Below are 21654 nucleotides of genomic sequence, written 5' to 3'. Positions count from 1 at the left end.
GAAGCGGAGTTGCAGGGGGTCCTTTTAATATTTCTTCTCTAAGAAACCTGTCTTGTCTCCCCTAAAGCCTTCTTACTGCAGCCTAACCCCAGCCGGACCCCGCCTCTCTCCCCAGCGGTCCGGTCACCCACAAATTCCGGGGCCCCTGAGGCCACGCCCCTTCCTTTCCGCTTCCGGTTTCTCTCCAGTCAATCGGCCCAGCAGCCCGGTTCCGGCCCTGCGGGGTCTCGGTTCCGGGTTCGTTGCCCCGGTTCCCGGCCCCGGCCGGTCTCCCGGGCCGGCCCGGCCGCGCACAGCACCCGTTGGGTTTCGGGACTCCCCAGCCCCACCCCAACGGCCCCCTCGCCCTCCGCCGGCCCGGCCCACCTCGCCCCCGGCCCGCGCCGTCCTCGCCGCCCCATGGAGTCCCAGTGTGACTACTCCATGTACTTCCCGGCCGTGCCGCTGCCGCCGCGCGCGGAGCTGGCGGGGGACCCGGGCCGGTACCGGGCGCTGCCCCGGCGCAACCATCTCTACTTGGGGGAGACTGTCCGCTTCCTGCTGGTGCTGCGCTGCCGGGGAGGCGCAGGGTCCGGCGCCGGGGGTGGCGCGGGCTTGGGCTCTCGAGGGGCCTGGGCAGAACTGGCAACGGCCTTGGCCGCCCTGGCCTCGGTAAGCGCCGGAGGCGGGGCGCCCGGGGGCGGTGGCACCGGAGACCAGGATCCCGAACCCCCAGGGGGCGGGGATCCCGGCGGTGGGCCGTTGTTTCGAGGCTGCAGCCCCCTCCTCACCCACGGCCCGGGTCCTGCTACCTCAGGGGGAGCGACCACGGTGAGGAGCTTGGGGTGACACGGCACAGGGCGGAGGGGCGGTTTGCCGGGCTCCAGAGACAGGAGGGGGATGGACGCTGGGGGCATGAAGGAGGCAGATGAAGGAAGCCAAGAAGAACCGCGTACAGCACATCTTAAAAGGGGACGCTGCAGGCTGCCTCTTTGACTCTCCCGCCCTTTTACCCCTTTCGCAAACACCAGCTGCCTGTGGAGGAACCAATTGTGTCCACAGATGAGGTCATCTTCCCACTCACCGTTTCACTGGATAGACTGCCCCCCGGGACACCTAAGGCCAAGGTAAGATTGACAAGGGGTGGAACTGTTGTCCTAATTCAGACTCCCTTTCTAAGGCAGGGCTGGCTGGCTCTCCTCTTAACTGTGGCCCCGTGTCCCTTGTTCTCAGATTGTAGTGACTGTGTGGAAACGGGAGGTTGAGGCACCAGAGGTCAGAGATCAAGGCTACTTGCGCTTGTTGCAGACCCGATCTCCTGGGGAGACGTTCCGGGGCGAGCAGAGCGCTTTCAAGGCCCAAGGTGGGGAGAATGTAGAGGGGAAATGCTCGAGTCTGAAATTTAGGGGATAGAGTGGAGGGGTGACACTGGCAAGCGCCGGATTAGAACTGTGTTGGGGATGAGGTCTCTGCCCAGCTCATCAGTTCTTGCCTTGGCCCTCCTGCAGTGAGCACCCTGCTGACTCTGCTGCCCCCTCCGGTTCTGAAATGCCGCCAGTTCACTGTGGCTGGAAAACACTTGACCGTGCTCAAGGGTGAGCAGATCTGTGGCTTGGGTCTTGGGTAGCAGTAGGGGCATTGACTAGGTGGCAGTTACTCTGGGCACACTGGTGGGGATCGGTCCATTTGGGAGGGGTAAAGTTGGGGTTTGAGGTGTCCCGGTACTCTCAACTGAGCTGACCTGGTTACCTCCAACAGTGCTGAACAGCTCCTCCCAGGAGGAAATTTCCATCTGGGATATCCGGATTCTCCCAAACTTCAACGCTAGTTATCTACCTGTCATGCCTGATGGCTCTGTGCTGCTGGTGGATAATGTCTGGTGAGATCCTGAGCAGGGGCAGGGATGCAAAGTGGGGATGGGGGCAGGGCCAAGAGCTCTGGCAGGAAAAGATCAAGCTGTGTCGCTCTTTCTTCTGAACTAGTCACCAATCTGGGGAAGTCTCCATGGGCTCCTTCTGCCGGCTCCCTGGTACCTCTGGCTGCTTCCCCTGCCCGCTTAGTGCCCTGGAGGAACACAACTTCCTGTTTCAGCTGAGAGGGGGAGAGCAACCCCCTCAAGGGGCCAAGGAGGTGAGTATAGGGGACTGGATGCTCAAGGAAAAGGTTAACAAAAAGCAGTGGGAGGGAAAGGCCAGTGGGCCACAGAAGATGAGAGGGGAACCTCAGGTACACACGATGTTTCCCTTTGTCTCTCCCACAGGGCCTAGAAGTTCCCCTGATTGCTGTGGTTCAGTGGTCCACCCCAAAGCTGCCCTTCACCCAGAGCATCTACACCCACTACCGGTGAGTTTGTGGGACTCCCCGCTAGACACCATCCTGTTCACCTTTGTTTGGCAACACACATCCTTCTTCCCTCTCTCACTGCTTCTAGCCTGCCCAGCATCCGCCTGGACCGCCCATGCTTTGTGATGACTGCTTCTTGTGAGTCCCCCGTTCGAACTTATGAGCGGTTCACTGTCACCTACACACTGCTCAACAATCTCCAAGACTTCCTTGCTGTGAGGCTTGTGTGGACCCCGGAGCATGCACAGGCTGGTAGGTGGGCTGTCAGGCTCTGGGGACTTGACCCAGAAGAGGAGGGGAAAGGAAGTTATAGAGGTGGGGGAGCTGTGGCAGGCTCCTTTGGCTCTATACCTACGTGGTCTCCACAGTGTTACAAACGGAGAGATCAGAGAAGCAGTGGGGCAGTGATTTTAAGGCATTGACCCTGGATCTGGGCTCCCTTGTATATTTGATTTCTATCTCTCCCCTTCACTAGCTGTGAGACCTTAGGTAGGTTACTTAATCTCCGAGCCTCACTTAGATTCCTCTTCTCTAAAATGGGGGAAATAATATCTCTTAGGATTGTTAATGGTGATCTAATAGCGTAGCATAAGTGAAGTGGTCAGAATAGACTTCAGCACACAGTAAGGATTTGCTATTGTTATTTATAAAGTTCAACAAAAGAGAATATATAAAGACTGTGCTCATGAAAAACCCTTTGCGAACTGAGAAGTGCTGTACATATGTGTTTACTGGTGGCTGTTTCTGCTCCCCCCCCCCCCCCCCCCCCCAGGAAAGCAGCTGTGTGAGGAGGAGCGCCGAGCCATGCAGGCAGCCCTGGACTCCATTGTCTGCCACACGCCCCTCAACAATCTAGGCTTTTCCCGGAAGGGCAGTGCGCTCACCTTCAGTGTGGCCTTCCAGGCTCTGAGGACAGGACTCTTTGAGGTGGGCTGGGGAGGGGCTGGGCTTATGGGTTATGGGAATGTCAGGGTGGGAGGAGTCCAGGCCTCCAGCCTCTGTGGAGGAAACACCATGGATGGCACTGAACAGCCGGGTAGAGGGAAGGGGGAACTTCCATCCAACGTTGCCCAGGCAAGTGGGGAACTTGATTTGAAAGGAGCTTCGGGGCCTGGAGGCTGAGCTGGAATGCTGACCTGTGTCTCCCCGCCCCAGCTGAGCCAGCACATGAAACTGAAGCTGCAGTTCACCGCCAGTGTGTCCCACCCTCCGCCCGAGGCCCGGCCCCTGTCTCGAAAGAGCAGCCCCAGCAGCCCTGCTGTCCGGGACCTGGTAGAGAGACACCAGGCTAGCTTAGGCCGCTCTCAGTCCTTTTCTCACCAACAGCCCTCCCGGAGCCACCTCATGAGGTATGGAAGCAGTTGGGGGGGGGGGGAGGGGGGTGGGCACCGGACTGTGGAGAGGCCAGAGTTGGAGGGGGAACAGGAAAGGGTCCTGGGGCCCAACCAGAGCCCACAGCCTCTGCCTTCCCCCCCAGGTCAGGCAGCGTGATGGAGCGCAGGGCCATCACACCTCCTGTGGCCTCCCCCGTGGGCCGCCCCCTCTACCTGCCTCCGGACAAGGCTGTGCTTTCTCTGGACAAGATTGCCAAGCGCGAGTGCAAGGTCCTGGTGGTGGAGCCTGTCAAGTAGCACCCTGCCGGCTCTCCTCCCTCTTACGCTCCCAGAAACCGAAAGCTCCCTGGAGGGGGCCCTTGCTCCAGACTGTGCCTCCCCTGGGATGCCTCCCACCATGGATGAGGAGGCCCAAGAGGGCCGCCTGTCTGTGTCTGCTGATGAGGGACAGGGAAGAAGCTGTGAAATGGGCGGGTATGGCTGCAGTACTAAGCCAACAGTATTTCCCCGGCTCCCTGGGGGGGGCTGGCCCCACCCCAAGGCCAGGGGCAAGGGCTCCGAGAGCTCCCTTGCCCCCCTCCCGCCCAGTACCCTGGTTCTAAGTTTACAAAGTGTATTCCTTGTTCCTATTAAGTTGTCTCTCCTGACTCTGACACCCTCCCTCCCACCCACCTGCAGGGCTGAGATTAGAGGGTGGTGATGGCAAAGGGACCCTGACAATGGCCCTCCTGTCTCAGGGGTGAGGGGGGATAGCCAGGTGGCCTCCTCCTGCCCCTCATGTTTACGTTTGTGGCCTGAAGCACTTTAAGTTGTGTGGGGGTTTTTTCTTTCTTTGTTTCTTCTTTTTTTTTTTTTTTTTAATCTCTCTGTTCCTGTAACTTATTCTCCAACTACTGCTTCCAACTGAAATAAGACTATTAAATGCCTGTTCAGGAGGGAGAAGAATGACCTGCATTTGTGTGTTGGTGGCAGGAGCAGAGATCCCAGGGGCTCAGAACGGTTCCCTTCAGTAGGCACACAAATAGCTCCCTTCCTATCGTACTATTCTCTGACTGCCAGTTTTATATGCCCAGGTGCCTTGCCGCCCCCCCACCCCACCCCGTGTCAACACACGACTGTCTCCCTAGAAGATGGAAGACTGACTCAGGGTGTAACCTCCCTCACCCCCCATCGTACACACATCCCTAGGCCTGGGAGCATCAAACTCATGTTTATTAGGAGGGAGGAAGGGAAGAGGGAGATCCCCTTGCTCTCACTCTCCTTGACACAGTGCAAAGTCCCCAAGCCTCTGCCCTTCCAGGTAGGGGTGGGGCAGTGGGTGAGCAGAAAGCCTTAGTTCTAGCAGCAAGCCAAGAAAAAGGTGGAGGAGGTTTGCGTCTTCCTCATCACAGAGGCTCATGGACCCAATCCACCTCTGCCCCTTGCCCTCTGGCAGGCTCAGATGTCAACAGGCTCCCGGCCTCGGTTCTGCCTCTTCACCACAAATACCCTCTGTCCTGACACGGTCACCAGCAGCGTGTGTTCTCCAAAGACCACTGGAGAGGAGACACACCTTCCCCCACCCGGGGGAGGGAAGGGAGCACAGAGTTAGTGGGGTACAATGGCCTCTACAGGGTCACGCAAACCGGTGGGATCAAAAGCCAAAGGCATGTGATAGTTCAGGGCTCAGAGATTTGAAGATAGGAGGGCTCCATTAAATCCCCTTCCTTCTCTTGGTTTCTCCTGATTGCAGGAGTAAATCCCAAATGGAAGAAAGTGGCCAGAACCAGGGATCTCAGAGAGAGATGGTGAGAGATTGGCAGGAGACAAATTTTTTTTTTTCCCCAAGAAGCCTCTGGGAGCAACCCCCACCCCCTCCCATCACCACCATTAGGGGCAGGGGCTGAGGCTCACCCGATAGGCGCTTGAAGGGTATGTTCGTGCTGTGGTGCAACCGGAAGCCACAGGCCGTGCTGACCAGCTCAGAGATAGCACTGGCTGCCTGCTCATCATTCTCCAAATCCCCAGATGACTGCATGCAGATGGAGGAAGAAGGGCAGAAATTAGGAAACAGAACCGGGAAAGAATTCCAAGAACAGTCACTTTGGCTCTCGCACTTATAATTCTACCTCTCAACTTTATGGTACTCCTAAGGATACCCCCATTTTTGGAAAAAAACAAACCTGAAATTTTCCTCTGATGTTGCTGCCCCTCTTGATGCCATCCTGTTTCTCATTCTTACAACATGGGCCTTCCCCCAGTGAGCACGGACTCTCATTCATTTCTTTACTGACCATTTTTTCCTAATCCCTGAAACTTGATTTCTCCCTGTGTCCCCACTTATTGATAAATCCACATTCTCAAACATCTGTGCCCGCCCACTACTGACTGGTTCAAGGCTCTGTCTTTTCCTCAGTCTTTCCTCTGGTTGCCCTGTCTGTAGAATCTGAAACATACACATCCTCTTTGTCCCTGAGGCCTGCCCTACTACCTAGCCCTTGGGTAATGATGTGACAGCGGCCCAGGCTTCCTCTTTTCTGGTGCTTGTCTCAACTTCCTCTCCTAACGTCCTCAACATGGGCCTCCCAATTAGATTAAGTTCAGTGCCCTTTGCTCTCTGTGACATTCTGTACCTCAGTATCCTCATCTGTAAATTGGGACAAGTTCCTATTTATGGGCTCATGGTGAGGATTATGTTGAGATATCACTGGTGAGATGCTTAGAACAGCTCCTAGCAGTATATACTAACTGCTCTTACTCTGTTTCTAACCAATGTCTAAAGTCAAGTCACCAAAATTCCCCTTAGTTCACCCCCTCCCCAATCAACTTCCTTTCTTAATTTCCTATCTGCCATGGTGCCATCATTCTAGACTTGAGTTCACTGTCTTACTAGACAGAAAAGTATCTCTATTACCCGTCTCTAGTCATTACCAAGATATATTGATTCTTCCTTTAAAATTTCTTCTCTCCTTGCTCTTCACTGCCACCAGACCCATCTCAGACCTGGATTTTCAAAGCAGCCCTCACCACTTCTGAATCTCGCCCTTTCCCGTCTATCTTCACACCTAATAGAAAAATCTTGCTTAACTATTTCATCAGCTCACGTTTCTGTTCAAAGCTCCTATCACCCTCAAGATTAACATAAATGTGCTAATCCAGCCTTGAAAGTCCTCCACAGTCAGATCTTTCCTTACCATATTCTCTTCTTCCAAACCTTTCCAAATCTCTTCAACACAAACCTACCACTCCTACCCTAGGTACTCTCCTTTTCTGCCTGTTCACAACCATCCATCCTTTTAACACCAGCTGAATTCTCACCTCCTCCAAGAAAGTCTCCTTGTCATAATGTAAGTTATAACAGCTTTTAACCTTAAGCCTTGTCTCTCCAGCTACATTAAAAACTTCTAGAGAGCCAACACTGTATTGTACTACGGAACAAACAAAATACAAAGGATCTTGAGTAAATACCAAATAAAAACATATTCGAGAATAACGTGGGTAATATCAGTTATCAACAAGCCTATAACTAGTTGTCTGAAAAGATAGTAAACTTCTACCTCAGAAGTTCCCAGACTATGATTCCAGAGATTTTATTTGATTAGTTACCAAAAGCTTACTACGTGCCAGGCATGATAGCTAACAGTGAGAGTGGAGACAAATTAGGCTAAACTGGGCGATGTTAAAAGGGATCACTGGGCCCTGTGTCCTTGGGGGACCCCCGCCCTTGCCCACAACGCACCGCCAGCACTGCGCCTTCACTCAAAACCAGGTAGCCGAGCTGGTCTGGGATTCTCTCCAGCCCCTGGGTAAGTGCAGAAGTCTAGTGGGTAAAGTTGCAATTGGTGAGAAGCATGCCAAGGATGGCCCTCGATGCCCTTCATTTGCAAACCCATGTCTCTCGTAACAGTGCCCCCCAGACCTTTCCCCAGCCAGGGTCCTTCCAGACCCTCTCCCCTCTACAGAGCCTTCAACACAGAGCCTGAGGTTCCCATCTTCCTCACCCTCTGACCCTGGGCTCCCTTGGCCTCAGCAGCCCCATCGGCCCGCCCCATCTCCAATTCTCCTAGTGGCCCACCCCTCCCCCGCCGACTACTCGCCAGCGTCCGTACACCCTCCCACAGATCCCTCCTCAGCCCTCTACGTCGCCTCCCCTCCCATCTCCATTCTCTCTGCGTCCCGGGGTGGACAGGAGGTAAGGGCTGAGTGCAGGCCCAAAAGGGGGCAACCAAAGAGATTGGGGGACAGGGATGCGGAACCCCTGGCGCGTACTCCCGCGCATGCGTTCTCACTCACCATCGCAGCCTTAGGTGCTGGGGGCGCTCCCTTTCAGATAGGTAGCTTCCGGCTCCAGACCCAGGTCACGTGCCTTCTCCAGGCGGTCCCCTCCAGCCTTGCGCCTCCGGACTTTAGCTCCGCCCCCAAAGCGCGGATTGGAACATGACTACATCATCAGCCTTAATCTGCCAGTGAGGAGCGCCGCTTCCGAGAGGCGCAAGCGGATTGGTCGCAGGTCCGCCTTAAATACCCATCTCCCAGCCCCTCAGCCGCAGAGTTCGAGGGCAGGGGGGCGTGTCGGTGGGTGGGGGCGGGGCCGGAGGGAGGAGGGCGGGCTGAGGGTGTGCGCCTGCGCGCAGAGGGCTCGGCGTTTTCCATGAGCTGGGGTTGCACTTGAGAGTGTGACAGCGAGTGAGAGAATAAAGTGAAATGCAGAGTGAAGAGCTATTCAAATGCTATTTTTATACCTACTCCAGGCAGCTCTCTGTTTAAGACAGGGGTTTGTTCCCAAAGCGGCTTTTCCTCCTGGGATTCTGTGAGGAACGGTGTGATGGTGAGTCGAGTCCCCCGCCTCCTCCCCTCAGGCAAAGCAGTCGTGGTGCTGTCTTGTCTAGTATGTGCCAGGCAACATTAGCAACAGTACTTTGAAGTCACTTTTTAATACATGAGTGTCACATCGAAAGTTTTTGCTTTAATATAAATAGTTTCTGGGCCCGCAATACCAATGTGACCGAGAAAGTGCTGGTGAAGTAAAATGAAGGATGATTCTAGAAATAAGTACTTTTTGGTGATAAGATGGGGGAATTGGCGCCCTCGGTACGTTGCTGATGGGGCTGTGAAATGATGCCACTTCTATGGAAAACCCATCAACTGTTCCTGGAAAAGCCAAATACAGAGTTAGTTCCATGAGCAGTTCCACTCCTAGATGGATACCTAGGAGACTTGAAAACATGTCCACGCAAAAACTTGCACACAAATACTCTTGATAACCTAAGGATGGAAACCACGCAAATATCCATAAACTGAACAACAGAGAAATAAAATGTGGCGTATCCATGCAGTGGACTCTCATGCAGCCATAAAAAGGAATGACGTATTGGTAAATCCTACAGCAAGGATAAACTTTGGAAACATGAACCCTGAGTGAAAGCAATCAGATACACGAGGCCACATAGAGTATTTTGCTGTTTATGCGAAATGTCTAGACGAGGCAAATCCGTAGAAACAAGATTAGAGGTTGCCAGGGGCAGAGGGGAGAGAGAAATGGGGGGGGGGGGGGGCGGTGACTGCTACTTGGTGATGGAAATGTTCTGGAATGATAGAGTGATGGTGGTTCTGCAGTCTGAATGTAATAAAACCACTGAATTGTGCACTTTATTTTTTTAAATATTTATTTATTTTGAGAGAGTGAGCAAGTGGGGGAGGGACAGAGAGAGAAAGAGAATCCCAAGCAGGATCCACACTGTCAGCACGGAGCCTGATGTGGGGATCAAACTCATGAACTGTGAGATCATGATCTGAGCTGGATCGGGTGCCCCTGATTTGTACACTTTAAAATGGTGAATATTAGAGTATGTGAATTGCATCTCAATAAAATAAAACTAAGTACTGTTACTTGAGGAGAAGGTTAATTAGAGAAGATGGATGCATTTTATTTAAAACGAGGTATGTTTAGAGGAGCCTTGGTGGCTCAGTTGAATTTCCAACCCTTGATTTCAGCTCAGGTCAGGATCCCAAGGTTGTGGAATTGAGCCCTGTGCTGAATGTGGAGCCTGCTTAAGATTCTCCCTCTGCCCCTCTCCCCTACTCTCACTAAAATAAAATAAAATAAAATAAAATAAAATAAAATAAAATAAAATAAAATATGTATAACAAAATTTAAATTGGGAGGAGGGTGTAGAGAGACAAAGTTATGTGGAGATGCTTAATTTGCAAAGGCTTCCCTTGGTCTTAGATATTGACAATACTTCGTAGCGTCATTTTCTTTAACTTACTGTTCAGGGCATTTTCATCCATACGCTTACTTCTCCCTCTCATTAACCACCCTGTAATAGTGTCTCTATTTTGCAGATGAGGAAGTGCAAATTTAAGAGAGGTTGAGCCCTGCTCACAGGCACCCAAGTGGGCAAGTGGCAGAGCCAGATTCCAGTCTAAGTTTACTGACACTGAGTCTGATGCTTTTCTATTACTCCATTGGCCAACTATGTTTATTGTTATTTTTTAAAGCTACATTTAACTTTACCACAGAAATTCCCTATTTTCCTTTTTCTTGATGCAGAGAAGCCCCTCACAAAACAATGTTCATCAGCTATCATCAGAATTGTTTCATTTTCACAAATCATACTACCCATGTAGAGACCAAAGTTTCTCGTTCTTTCATTCAACCAATGTTTATTGAGCACCTTCTGTGTACTAGACACTCTTCTTGGAATTGGAGATATGGCAGTGAATAAAAACGATTTTTTGGGGACGCCTGGGTGGCTCAGGCATCCGACTTCGGCTCAGGTCATGATCTCACAGCTTGTGGCTTCAAGCCCCACCTTGGGCTGTGTGCTGACAGCTCCAAGCCTGGATGGAGCCTGCTTCAAATTCTGTGTCTCCCTCTTTCTCTACCCCTCCTATGCTCGTACTCTTTCTCTCAAAAATAAATAAACATTAAAAAATTAAATTAAAAAGACATTTTGTATTGTTTTCAAGAAGCTGTGAGGGAGAGGGTGAGCCAGATAATGAGTAAGAAGATGTTAAGTTATCAAGAAGTGCTATGAGGAAAAATAAAGCAGGCTTCCATTTCCATTCAGTTCAAAAAACATGAAAAACAAAATAATGTATTATTTAGGGATTTATCTATTATCTAGCCACCTATCTCAAAATGATAAAGATCAAGGGAATGATTTTTATTTTTATTTAAAAAAATGTTTTTAATGTTTTATTTATTTTTGAGAGAGAGAGATAGAGTATGAGCAGGGAAGGGGCAGATAGAGAGAGGGAGGGAGACAGAATCCACGAAGCAGGCTCCAGGTTCTGAGCTGTTAGCACAGAGCTTGATGTGGGGCTCGAACCCATGAACCATGAGATCATGACCTGAGCCAAAGTCGGATGCTTAATCGACTGAGCCACCCAGGCACCCCTCAAGGGAATGATTTTTAAAACTGGAATAATGGTTACTTCTGGAATAGAGAAGGGGATGGGATAGAAAGAGACACAAAAGGTTTCAAATTCATATATTGATCCCCAAATTAATATATTGACCCTGATCCCATTTTGATGATATTTGGAGGTAGGGATATTGGGAAGTGCTTATGTCATGAGAGTGGTACCCTCTTGAATGGGATTAATGCCCTTTTAAGATATACCCCAGAGACCCCTCCCCCCTTTTGCTATGTGAGCACACAGCACAGATGGCAGTCTATGAAGCAGGAAGCAGGCCTCCACCAGACTGTAGGATCTGCTAGTGCCTGATCTTGGATTCCTAGTCTCTAGAACTCTGAGAAATAAATGTTGTTGCTTATAAACCACCCAGTTCTGTATATTCAGCTCTATAGCAACCAGAATGGACTATGGCGGTAATATTCTATTTCTTAGGTTCTAAGTCTGTTTCTGTGTCCTCTGTGTGTGTGTGTGTGTGTGTGTGTGTGTACATGTATACACACTTTTAAAAAATTTTTAATGTTTATTTTTAAGAGACAGAGCACAAGTTGGGGACGGGCAGAGAGAGAGGAAGACACAGAATCCAAAGTGGACTCCAGGCTCTGAGCTGTTAGCACAGAGCCCGATGCCGGGCCCCGAACCTGCAAACCATAAGATCATGACCTAAGCCGGGGCACCTGGGTGGCTCAGTCGGTTAAGCATCCAACTTCAGCCCAGGTCACGATCTCGCGGTCCGTGAGTTCGAGCCCCGTGTCAGGCTCTGGGCTGATGGCTCAGAGCCTGGAGCCTGCTTCTGATTCTGTGTCTCCCTCTCTCTCTGCCCGTCCCCCGTTCATGCTCTGTCTCTCTCTGTCTCAAAAAATAAACGTTAAAAAAAAAAATTAAAAAAAAAAAAAAGATCATGACCTGAGTCAAAGTTGGCCGCTCAACCGAGTCACCCAGGTGCCCCCATACACACTTTTTAATACATGAAAGATTTGATAGTCTTAAAAATCGTAAAAAAATAAAGTAGGTCACGGCACCTGACCTGATTTGCCTCAGTCAATTAAGTGTCCAACTCTTGGTTTTGGCTCAGGTCACGATCACCATTCATGAGATCGTGCCCCACGTGAGGCTCCGTGCTGACAGCACAGAGCCTGCTTGAGATGCTCTCTCTGCCTCTCTGTTTGCCTCTCCCCGTTTGTGTTGTCTCCTTCTCTCTCAAAATAAAGATACAAACTTTAAAAAATAAAAATAAATAAATAAAATAGGTCTTATGACCCTACAATTTTACCCCAAGGTATATACCCAACAGAAAATGTGTGCATATATCTGCCCAAAAACAGAAGTAGATTGTGTCACATTCACATAATGGAGCACTATTGATCAATGAGAAGGAATGAACTAAACCATACACAACAACATAAATGAATTGCACAAACTTGATATCTAGTGAAATAAACGAATCACAAAAGAGTAAATTCTGTGTGATTTCATTTATGTAAAGTACCAAAACAGGCAAAGCAATTTCTATGTTGTAGAAATCAGGATGGTAGTTATCCATGGGGGAAGGGTTGATTGGACAAGAGGGATGCTTCCAGTAGTTGGTAATAGTATTTCTTGGTCTGGATGTTAGTGTCCTGTGTGTGTTCAGTTTGTGAAAAATTGGTGAGCTGTGCACTTGCGATATGTGAACTTTTCATGTCTATATATTTGAATAAAAAGTTACAAAACAAAGTTGAGTGAGAAGATAGAGAAGGTCAGGGTGGTGATGGGTGTGCTGTTTTACACCAGGTGGGCAGGACTGGCCTCTCATGAGGAGAAAACTGAGCAGAAACCCAAGGGAGTGAACCATGTGGGTATCTACATACCTGGGGGTAGAATATTCTGGTGAGTGCTCATCTAGCTTGTCTTAGACTGAGTTCTTTGAAGATAAGCACCTGCTATACCTTTGAAATTCCAGTGTTTACCTCAGCACCTACCACATTGCTAACCTGCAAATTGAATAATTTGTTTTTGGTATATTGTCCTAGTCACTTCTAGCACTTCCTTCTGGTTTTATAATTTTTTTTCATTTTTTTTAATGTTTATTTATTTTTGAGACAGAGAGAGACAGAGCATGAGTGGGGGAGGGGTAGAGAGAGAGAAGGAGACACAGAATCTGAAGCAGGCTCCAGGCTCCAAGCTGTCAGCACAGAACCTGATGTGGGGCTTGAACTCACGAACCATGAGATCATGACCTGAGCTGAAGTTGGATGCTTAACTGACTGAGCCACCCAGGCGCCCCACTTCCTTCTGGTTTTAGAGACTTTTTTTTTTTTTTTTTTTGGCCTCACGGTCTCTTAATTCTGCTCTGTACCCTTCCATGGTACTTTCTTCTTTTGGAAAGGAGGGAACAAATCCTGAGATGTAAAATGTTTATACCCAGCTGTTTCCAAATAATCTCAGACCTTCCTCTCTCTGCCTGGAAACCACATGTTCCTTTATTTACCCCCAACTGGACCCCTCCCAACACACATACTTTATCCCACCAGGATCTAAGTGGCTCCTATTTCTAGTCTAATGATTACTACACTTCACTGCTACTCTTTGTTTACCTGCCTAGCTCACTTACAAGCTGAGCAGCATGGGGTCAGGTCTTTGATGTTTTCAACATGTTATTCCCAAAGCATATGACTATTACCCTGCAGTCTTTAAAAAGTGCTGGTTGAATGGATGTGCCAGGGTTAAGATCCAGGAAGAATAGAGTTGGGGTTTGGAAGTCTGTTGATGGTTATATGTAATACATAACATATTTTAAAATATTTTATTTCTTAAAATCCCTTCCCCTTCTCTCTGTAGAGAGAGAGATTTATTTTAAGGAATCTCAAGCAAATCACACTGGCAAGTAGGAAATCTGTAGGGTGGGCCAGCAGGAAGAGTTGATGTTGCACCTTGAGTCTGAAACCTGCAGGACACAAGGCTAGAACTTGGGGGTTTTATGTTATTACAGGAATTCTGGAGAATTCCTTCTTTTCTGAAAAAGCTTGATCTTTTCTTATAAGGTCTTCAATTGATTGGGTAAGGCCCACCCGCATGGTGGCAGTTAATCTGTTTTGTTCAAAATTAAATATTCATCATATCTTAAAAAATGCTTTCACAGTGTAGGGGAGGCAGATTTTTACCTTTGCCCTCCTAGGGTCTTTGGCTGGGTCTGATGATTAAATTGACATAAGACAGGAGAAAAGTATACACATTTATTTAATGCAAGTTTTACATGATTCGGAAGCCTTCATAAGGAAACAGAGACTGAAAGAAGTGACAAAACCTTTTATACTAGGTTGAACAAAGGAAGACAGTTGTGGAAAACTAAACTGTGTGTGGGTGGTAAAGGAAGGTAAGAAGAATTATTTTAATAATGTCTGTTTTACAGAATTCTCTAGTCACAATTTCCTGTCCTTGATAATTAAGAATGTTACTTGCCCTCTGATACAGGGAGGACATCTAAGGGTCTTACCATCTGTTTCCAAGAAGAAAAGGGGGAGAGTCAGAGTGCCTTTCTTGTACCTGCTGTTTTATGTACCTTTAGCTCATAATAATTTTTATGTCACAGAGACATATTTTGGGGTGACATACTATAATTTCCTTCAACAGCAACATCTAGACTGATGTTTGACCAAACCGATGGGTACCATAGCCTAGGCAAGTTGACACATAAAGTGAACCATCACATCCACAAAAGCCAAAGAGGGTGGGTGCCCCTTTGCTGTGATGGTCTCTGTGGCAGCATTCATACCTGGGACTGCAGTTGTGGGTAATCCTTTCCCACTGGCTTTCCCTTGTCTCCACCCAGGAGTCTTATGGGATAACTGAGCAAAGGGGAAGGAATGTGCTTTGTAAGTACATATCTTGAGGAAGCACTGGTGAGCCAGAAGGGGAGGAGACACTTGAATGTCTGGAGCACTACAGCCTATGAGTGCTGGGAGCCCATATAAAGTTGGAGAGTCCACTTCCTTGGCTTTCTGTGGCCAAGAGACAACAAAGCCCATCTAATAATACACAGGCTCAAGCCACTTCATTTCTCAAATTTAGTAGTATGTGAAAAAAACAAAAAAAAGCAAAAACAGAGTTCCAGAATTGTGCTATGACTGAAACGGTTGCACTTGACAAATGAATGCTTTTAACACAGAGATATTACAAAGCTTTATGATTTTGACAGTCATGCAACTGCCAGGTTTACAAAGTTAATCTGAGAAGCAGAATGCTATAAGACACCAGTTAAGTTGTAATCTGAAAGTCTCCTTCCTTTCTTGTGGGCATGTCTCTGACTGATTATATAACCAACACCCTTTAGATGGAATGTTCAAAACCTACATTTGAGGCTTTCATGAATGTGAAGCCCAGGCAAAAAGTCCCTCTCAGCCTGGGCTAGGCTCCCGACAGCTTTAACATGCCTCAATTTCTTGTTATTTTTATGGCCTTAAGGAGGGGGTCCCAGACAGAATTAATAATGTGGTCATGAGTCACATCCTCAGCCCTGGCTTCATACTTTTTTTCCAGTTATAGATTTACCCTCAACTGAATTTATAATTACTTTTAGGACGTAAGTTTTTCCCCTAAGGCTAGAAAGGATTAATTCATTCATTACAGAGCTACTACTAGACATTGTTCTAGAGGTTGTGGGTAGAACAAAGCTGTCTATCGTCATGGAGCTGATACTCTAGTAGATGGAGACAGAAAATAAGCAATACATATAAAAGGAAAATTAAGTAGCGTGTTAGAAGATGATAAGTGGTATAGGAAAAAAATCATCAGGGTAAATGGGATCCAGAGTGTGGAGGTAAGAGGGGACCTGCTGCTCTATTAAATAGGGTGGTCCTGGTAGGTTTCACTGAGGAGACATTGAGAAGACTCCGGCAAAGACTGGAAGGAGGTGAGGGAGTCAGCCTGGAGGAAATGGGAAAGAGTATCCATGGAAGAGGTAACGAATACAAAGGCTCAGTGTGTGTGCATATGAATGCGCTTATCTGATATACTTGAGAATTAGCAAAGAAGCCAATGTGGTTGAAACTAAATGATCAAGTGGAGAGTAGTAGGAGTAGTAGGAGACAAGTTCAGGGAGGTAATGGAGGCCAGAACATGTATAGCTATATAGGAATTTGGTTTTTCTTCTGAGTTGTTGTCAACTTCCTCCCCCCCCCCCCCATTATTATGCCCTGTAGGAGACTTTTTAGATTTTTATTTTCCTAATTGCTACCCTCTCATGAAATTTTAATACCATAGATATAGCTTCTATTTATCTATGTACTGTGGCCCTTTGGAGGGCTAGAAACCATTATAATATCCAAGATTTTTTCACCCCCTGCTCCCCCAAAAACAACTTTCATCCCCTTGAAGATGATATTGTTCCTGTTGAGAATGCATGCTGAGTGAAATAGGGACTCACCAGGGAGTTTAAACAGAGGAATGACATGATCTTACTATTAAAAGGATCATTCTGGATGTTCTGTTGAGAAAAGGCTATAGGAAAGTAAGTGCTGAAGCAAGAAGACCAATTAAGTAAGAGATTATGGTGACGTTGACCAGGGTAGTAGTAGTGGAGGTATTGAGAGGTAGTCAGATTATAAATATATCTTGAAGGTGAAACCAATAGGATTTCCTGAAGCATTGAGTGTAGGATGTGAGAAAAAATAAAGCAATAAGAATGATTTTAAGGTGTTTGGCCTGAGCCACTGTAAGGATGGCATTATCAATTTAGTGGGAAAAGATAAAGATAGAGTAGTTAATTTAGAGGGCAGTTGGTGGTGGAATCAGTTCATTTTTGCCCATATCTATCTGGTATGTATCCAAGTGGAGATTTTGAGTAGGCAGATAGAAGAGTCTGGAAATCAGGAAGGAGTTCTGTGCTAGAAATATAAATTCGGGAGCTATTGGTTAATAGATGGCCATGATATTGGATAAGCTAAACAAGGAAGTGAATGTAAATAGAGAAGAGAATCAAAGTCTGATCCCTGGGGCATGCCAACATCAAGAGATTGTGAGAAGAGGAGGAATCGTGAAGGAGTCTGGGAAGGAACAATTTACCAATTGGTAGGTTAAAGGAAACCAGGAAAGTGAGGTGTCCTGGAAAACAAGTGAAGAGTATATATCAGGGGGGAGTGAGTGACCAGCTGGTGCAGACACTGCTGATAGGTGCTGAGAACCATCAGTAGGTGATTGATTGTTGGATTATGTGCTATGAAGATCATTGATAATTTCAAGAAGGACAGTTTCAGTGGAATGGTCAGAACAGAGTCTGATATAAGATTAAGAGAATGGGAGTGGAGAAATCAATTGCATTGAGTAAAGTCATATACTTTTAAGAGTTTTACTGCAAAGGAATCAAAGAAAAGGGGCAGTAGCTGGTAGAAGGATTAATCTGTGGATTAATCACTGGATTAATCAGTGATCAGAACAGACCTTGGTGATCAACGGGGTCAAGGGAAGGTTTTGTCAAATTGAGAGAATAAAAGCAGAGTTCTATGCTGTTAGGAATAACTCAGAAGCAGTGGGGGAGGGGGACGGGTGGTGATGTAGGAGAGAGCAAAGAAAATTTCTGGGGCAATAGCCTTGTGAAATTGAGGGAGGATGGGGTCTAGTGAAGGATGGTCTTTAGATAAGAATATGGACGGTTCATTCATGGCAACTGATGGGCAGGCTGGTTATATGGACACAGATGCTGATAGTAGCTGGATAGAAATGCGGGCGGGGGAGTCTGAAATATTTTCAGAATTGGGGACTACAGCCATTGCCTAGGAGAGAGGGGGAGATGATGTATTTGGAGTTTGAGGACACAGGCCCAGGTGTGAAATGGTCATCCCAGAAAGAGTGACTAAGGAAGGTGGATGACAGCATCGTCGGTGGAGAGCAGCTCACGGAAGTGAAAGGCTGTGGTGTTGAAAGATTCACCCACATGGATTTTGAAATTGCTGAGTGTTAGGACAGGTAGGGAATTGGAGAGAGTGACACTGAGCCAGGAGCTGACATTGTTTAGAAATGAGGGAGGAGGGTTGTTGGCAGATAACAGGAGCAACTTGCGGTAGGATCTGAAAGGCCCTGAGCAGTTATGAGCTTGAGTCCCTTCCAGGTCAAGGCAGTGGAGCTGGGAATGTGGCAGGTGAGGGTGGGCAAATGTGGCCTCAGAGGTGTGGCACAGTGAGCTGGAAAGCCAAGGCCCAGGGCCAGCCAGTCAGCAGCAAGTGACCAAGCCGACTGGGAGCTAGAGTAAGGAGGGGCTCTCCTGCCTTCAGTAGAGGTGAGTGTGATTGGGGCAAGCATCTGTATTTAAACGATCCTGATGGTAAGATGGAGATGTGTAAATTCCCAGAGCTCCTGGTGCACATGATTCTATAGGGCCTGAATGGATGGGAGTCCAGTCGGCACCACTGTGGACTTGTTAAACAACAATTTCTTGCATTTGTGGAGTTACAGCCTTGTATTACTTGTATTTGAAAATATCAGCTCATCCTCATTCTCTATTCAGTCCCTCAAACCTCAGCTCAGGGCTGTCATTAGAATTTAGCCCCTTTCGGGGCGCCTGGGTGGCGCAGTTGGTTAAGCGTCTGACTTCAGCCAGGTCACGATCTCACGGTCCGTGAGTTCGAGCCCCGCGTCAGGCTCTGGGCTGATGGCCTGGAGCCTGGAGCCTGTTTCCGATTCTGTGTCTCCCTCTCTCTCTGCCCCTCCCCCGTTCATGCTCTGTCTCTCTCTGTCCCAAAAATAAATAAACGTTGAAAAAAAAAAAAATGAAAAAAAAAAAAAAAAAGAATTTAGCCCCTTGCCTTGCAAACTAAGATTATGTTCATAAACTGGGGCTTTATTTTCTCAAAATTGGGCAAAACAAAATCAAATAAAATTCAGGTCCACAAATCCAGTATCATCTATTTCCCAATTACCCCTCCCTCTCCATCATCCCCACCTCCCTTACCATAAAACCACCCATGAGAGGTAAGGAAGCCAAATTTGGTGACCCTTTCTTTTCTCTCCTCAAATAAATGACAATGGAGCCACTGCAGAAAGAATAAAGGCCTGGGCAAGTCTTGGCAGATACTCCAAAGAGAGGAAGGGTGGGAGACCAGAAAGGGGCTAAGATGGAGGTGGGATGGTAATATGAACCCAGAGGGGTGTATGCTAGATCATGGGGTTCAACCAAGTTCTAAATCATCTCAGGGACAGAGGGGGTTGGGCCCATCAAGGAGAACTTTCCTGGGTTGGACATGGGAGAGAGTCCTTTCTGATTCTGACTTTTCCCTTGAAAACTCTTCCCAAGTTGATTAGATTCTAATGAAGATATGAGTTAATATTATTTCTTGATTCTTTAACGTTTTCATCACCAATGACCCCCTTTGTTATGGACTAAATGTCTCCCCTCACCCCCTTTTATATGTTGCAATCCTAACCCCAAATGTGATGGTAGTAGGTGGGGCCTTTGGGAGGTGATGAGGTCCTGAGGGTGGAGCCCTGTGAGTGGGATTAGGGCCACAATAAGAAGAGATTGGGGAGAGCTTCCTTCTTGTCTCTTTTCTCTACCACATGAGGATAAAACTAGAAGTCAGCAGTCTCAACTCAAAAGAGGGCTTTCACCAGAACCTGACCATCCTGGCACTCCGATCTTGGACTTCCAGGCTCCAGAACTAAATTTCTGTTGTATCTGAGCCACCCAGGCTATGGTACTTTGGTACAGCAGCCAGGACTGAGACACCCTATTTTTAGTCTCTTTTTACAATATTATAATATGATGTAACCTTTCCCCCATTTTTGTTTCAAATTTATTAAAATTTTTCATTTCTATTTCCAGTATCATTGGATACCTTCAACATCCATTTCTACTAAGTATTTATTAAAAAAATTTTTTTAATGTTTATTTATTTTTTGAGAGAGAGAGAGAGAGAGAGAGACGGAGTGCAAAAGGGGAGGGCAGAGAGAGAGGTAGACACAGAATCTGAAGCAGGCTCCAGGCTCCGAGCTGTCAACACAGAGCCTGATGTGGGGCTCAAACTCACAAACCGTGAGATCATGACCTGAGCCAAAATCAGTTGCTTAACCGACTGAGCCACCCAAGTGCCCTTCTACTAAGTATTTTAAATACTTCAGATAGTTCACAGACCCCACTGTGGGACCCCGACTGCCTAATTTCCTTTGTGACTGTCATTTACTCTACTGCCTGGGTCGGTTTCTGTGTGTTGTCAGTCCTGTCCATATTACTATTGCTTTTCATCAGAGCTGACTTCATGGGTGCTCAAACTGTACAGTCACACAGGGTCCCGTGCTCAGAAGGGCCTGTGCTGGGTTTAATGCTGTGCTGTCCCCATCTTGAAATTTGTAATAATTTTTGAACAAAGGGCCCCACATTTTCATTTTGTACAGGTCCCCCACATGTTGTAGTTGGTGCTGCCAGTCACGACTGGGAGAGGTCCTGGGGCTGGTTGGGGGCATAGTCCTGAATTACTCTGACAGGCTGCTCAAGACTCTGGCAGGAGGGAGGGAGACTTCCACTTTCTCACAATCCATATCTCAGACCCACTTTGTTTCCTTGAGTTAAAAAATTATAAACATGAAATCACTGCTTCACTATATACTAACTAATTTGGATGTAAATTTTAAAAATAAAAAATAAAGTTAAATTATAAAAAAAAAAGTGACACGGAATGGTTTAAGGACAGATTTACATTTACAGATTTGTGGCTATTTTTCTAAAAATCATAAAATGTCTAATGTCACTTTATTGTAATAAGGATTTTTTTAAGTAAAAGAAAAAATTTATAAACATGAGGGGTGCCTGCGTGACTCAGTCAGTTAAGCGTCCAACTCTTGATTTCAGCTCAGGTCACGATTGCAGGGTCATGGGATCTAACCCCTGTCAGACCCTGTCAGAACCAGCTTAGGATTCTCTCTCTTTCCCTCTCTCTCTGCCCCTTCCCTGCTCATGCTCAATCTCTCTCTCTCTCTCTCCCCCTCTCTAAATAAACTTAAAAAAAAATTGTAAACATGGACACAGATTCCCTCTTGCCTCTTTATTTGGAAAACCCTGCCACAAATTCTGTGCCTGTTGCTTTCATTTTTGTTTCCTTGTGCTTTATTTCATTTCCTCCCAGCCAAGTGTGTACGTGGTGCAAACAGCCAAGAGTTGTTCTTGGTGGGGACCCCGTTCACCACCTCCCATGCCCCTTTTTGCCCCCACCAGGCAGGCAGCCATGCACTCCTGCACAATTCCTGCTGCTGTCTTTGAACTTCCTGCCTCCAAATGCACTGAGGGCCCAGAGTGGTAAAGGGTAGAAGGGAAAGGAGATCGAAGGAGAAGGAATGGAGAGGAGGAGAGCCCGGGGGGGGGGGGGGGGGGGGGGGGGGGGGGGGGGGGGGGAGTAGGAAATGAAAGGAAGAGAGAAGCAAAGGGCGAGTAGCTGAGGGTTGGGAAGTGCTTGGGATGAGACCCCTTTAAACTTATTTTATTTTTTAGAGAGAGAGAAAGAGAACAAGTCAGGGAGAGGGGCAGAGGGAGAGAGAGAATCCAAAGCAGGCTCCACGTATATATACATATATATATAGAGAGAGAGAGAGACAGAGAGAGAGCCAGAGAGAGACAGAGAGAGAGAGAGAGATT

At 47.6% G+C, this 21654-nt stretch overlaps 3 protein-coding genes across 5 annotated transcripts in view; 2 read left to right on the top strand and 1 right to left on the bottom strand.

Annotated features, from left to right (window-relative positions):
• The first annotated feature begins 173 nt into the window (after positions 1–173).
• TRAPPC14 (trafficking protein particle complex subunit 14) lies at positions 174–4604 on the top strand. Of its 2 annotated transcripts, XM_086691932.1 has the most exons (11): positions 174–810; positions 1011–1106; positions 1213–1342; positions 1488–1574; positions 1738–1858; positions 1962–2109; positions 2240–2322; positions 2411–2574; positions 3095–3249; positions 3478–3671; positions 3800–4604. In XM_086691932.1, exons 1-11 carry the CDS (start codon positions 400–402, stop codon positions 3951–3953), a joined length of 1743 nt encoding a protein of 580 aa, XP_086548058.1. In that variant the 5' UTR covers positions 174–399; the 3' UTR covers positions 3954–4604. The 2 variants fall into 2 exon arrangements, with proteins under 2 accessions (XP_086548058.1, XP_086548059.1); XM_086691933.1 differs by lacking the exons at positions 174–810; positions 1213–1342.
• Positions 4605–4847: 243 nt separating this feature from the next.
• Positions 4848–8065, bottom strand: LAMTOR4 (late endosomal/lysosomal adaptor, MAPK and MTOR activator 4). Of its 2 annotated transcripts, none has more exons than XM_025923228.2 (4): positions 7929–8065; positions 7375–7455; positions 5550–5667; positions 4848–5208 (listed from the first exon to the last, which is right to left on the bottom strand). In XM_025923228.2, the coding sequence occupies exons 1-4, from the start codon at positions 7929–7931 to the stop codon at positions 5162–5164; spliced, it is 249 nt and encodes an 82-aa protein (XP_025779013.1). In that variant the 5' UTR covers positions 7932–8065; the 3' UTR covers positions 4848–5161. The 2 variants fall into 2 exon arrangements, with proteins under 2 accessions (XP_025779013.1, XP_025779011.1); XM_025923226.2 differs by having other exon boundaries at positions 4848–5191; positions 7929–8064.
• Positions 8066–8261: 196 nt separating this feature from the next.
• The window catches only part of LOC112859933 (NXPE family member 3-like), a 73498-nt gene continuing 60105 nt past the window's right edge, over positions 8262–21654 (top strand). Inside the window, 1 exon segment of the mRNA XM_025923123.2 lies at positions 8262–8463. The gene's annotated coding sequence lies outside the window, so the exon portion shown is untranslated.

Source organism: Puma concolor, chromosome E3, assembly GCF_028749965.1.
Source record: "Puma concolor isolate L17-30 chromosome E3, mPumCon1.1.hap2, whole genome shotgun sequence".
NCBI classification, from domain to species: Eukaryota; Metazoa; Chordata; class Mammalia; order Carnivora; family Felidae; genus Puma; species Puma concolor.
Note: the sequence above shows the minus strand (reverse complement) of the source record. Positions and strands in the feature narration are given on the sequence as shown.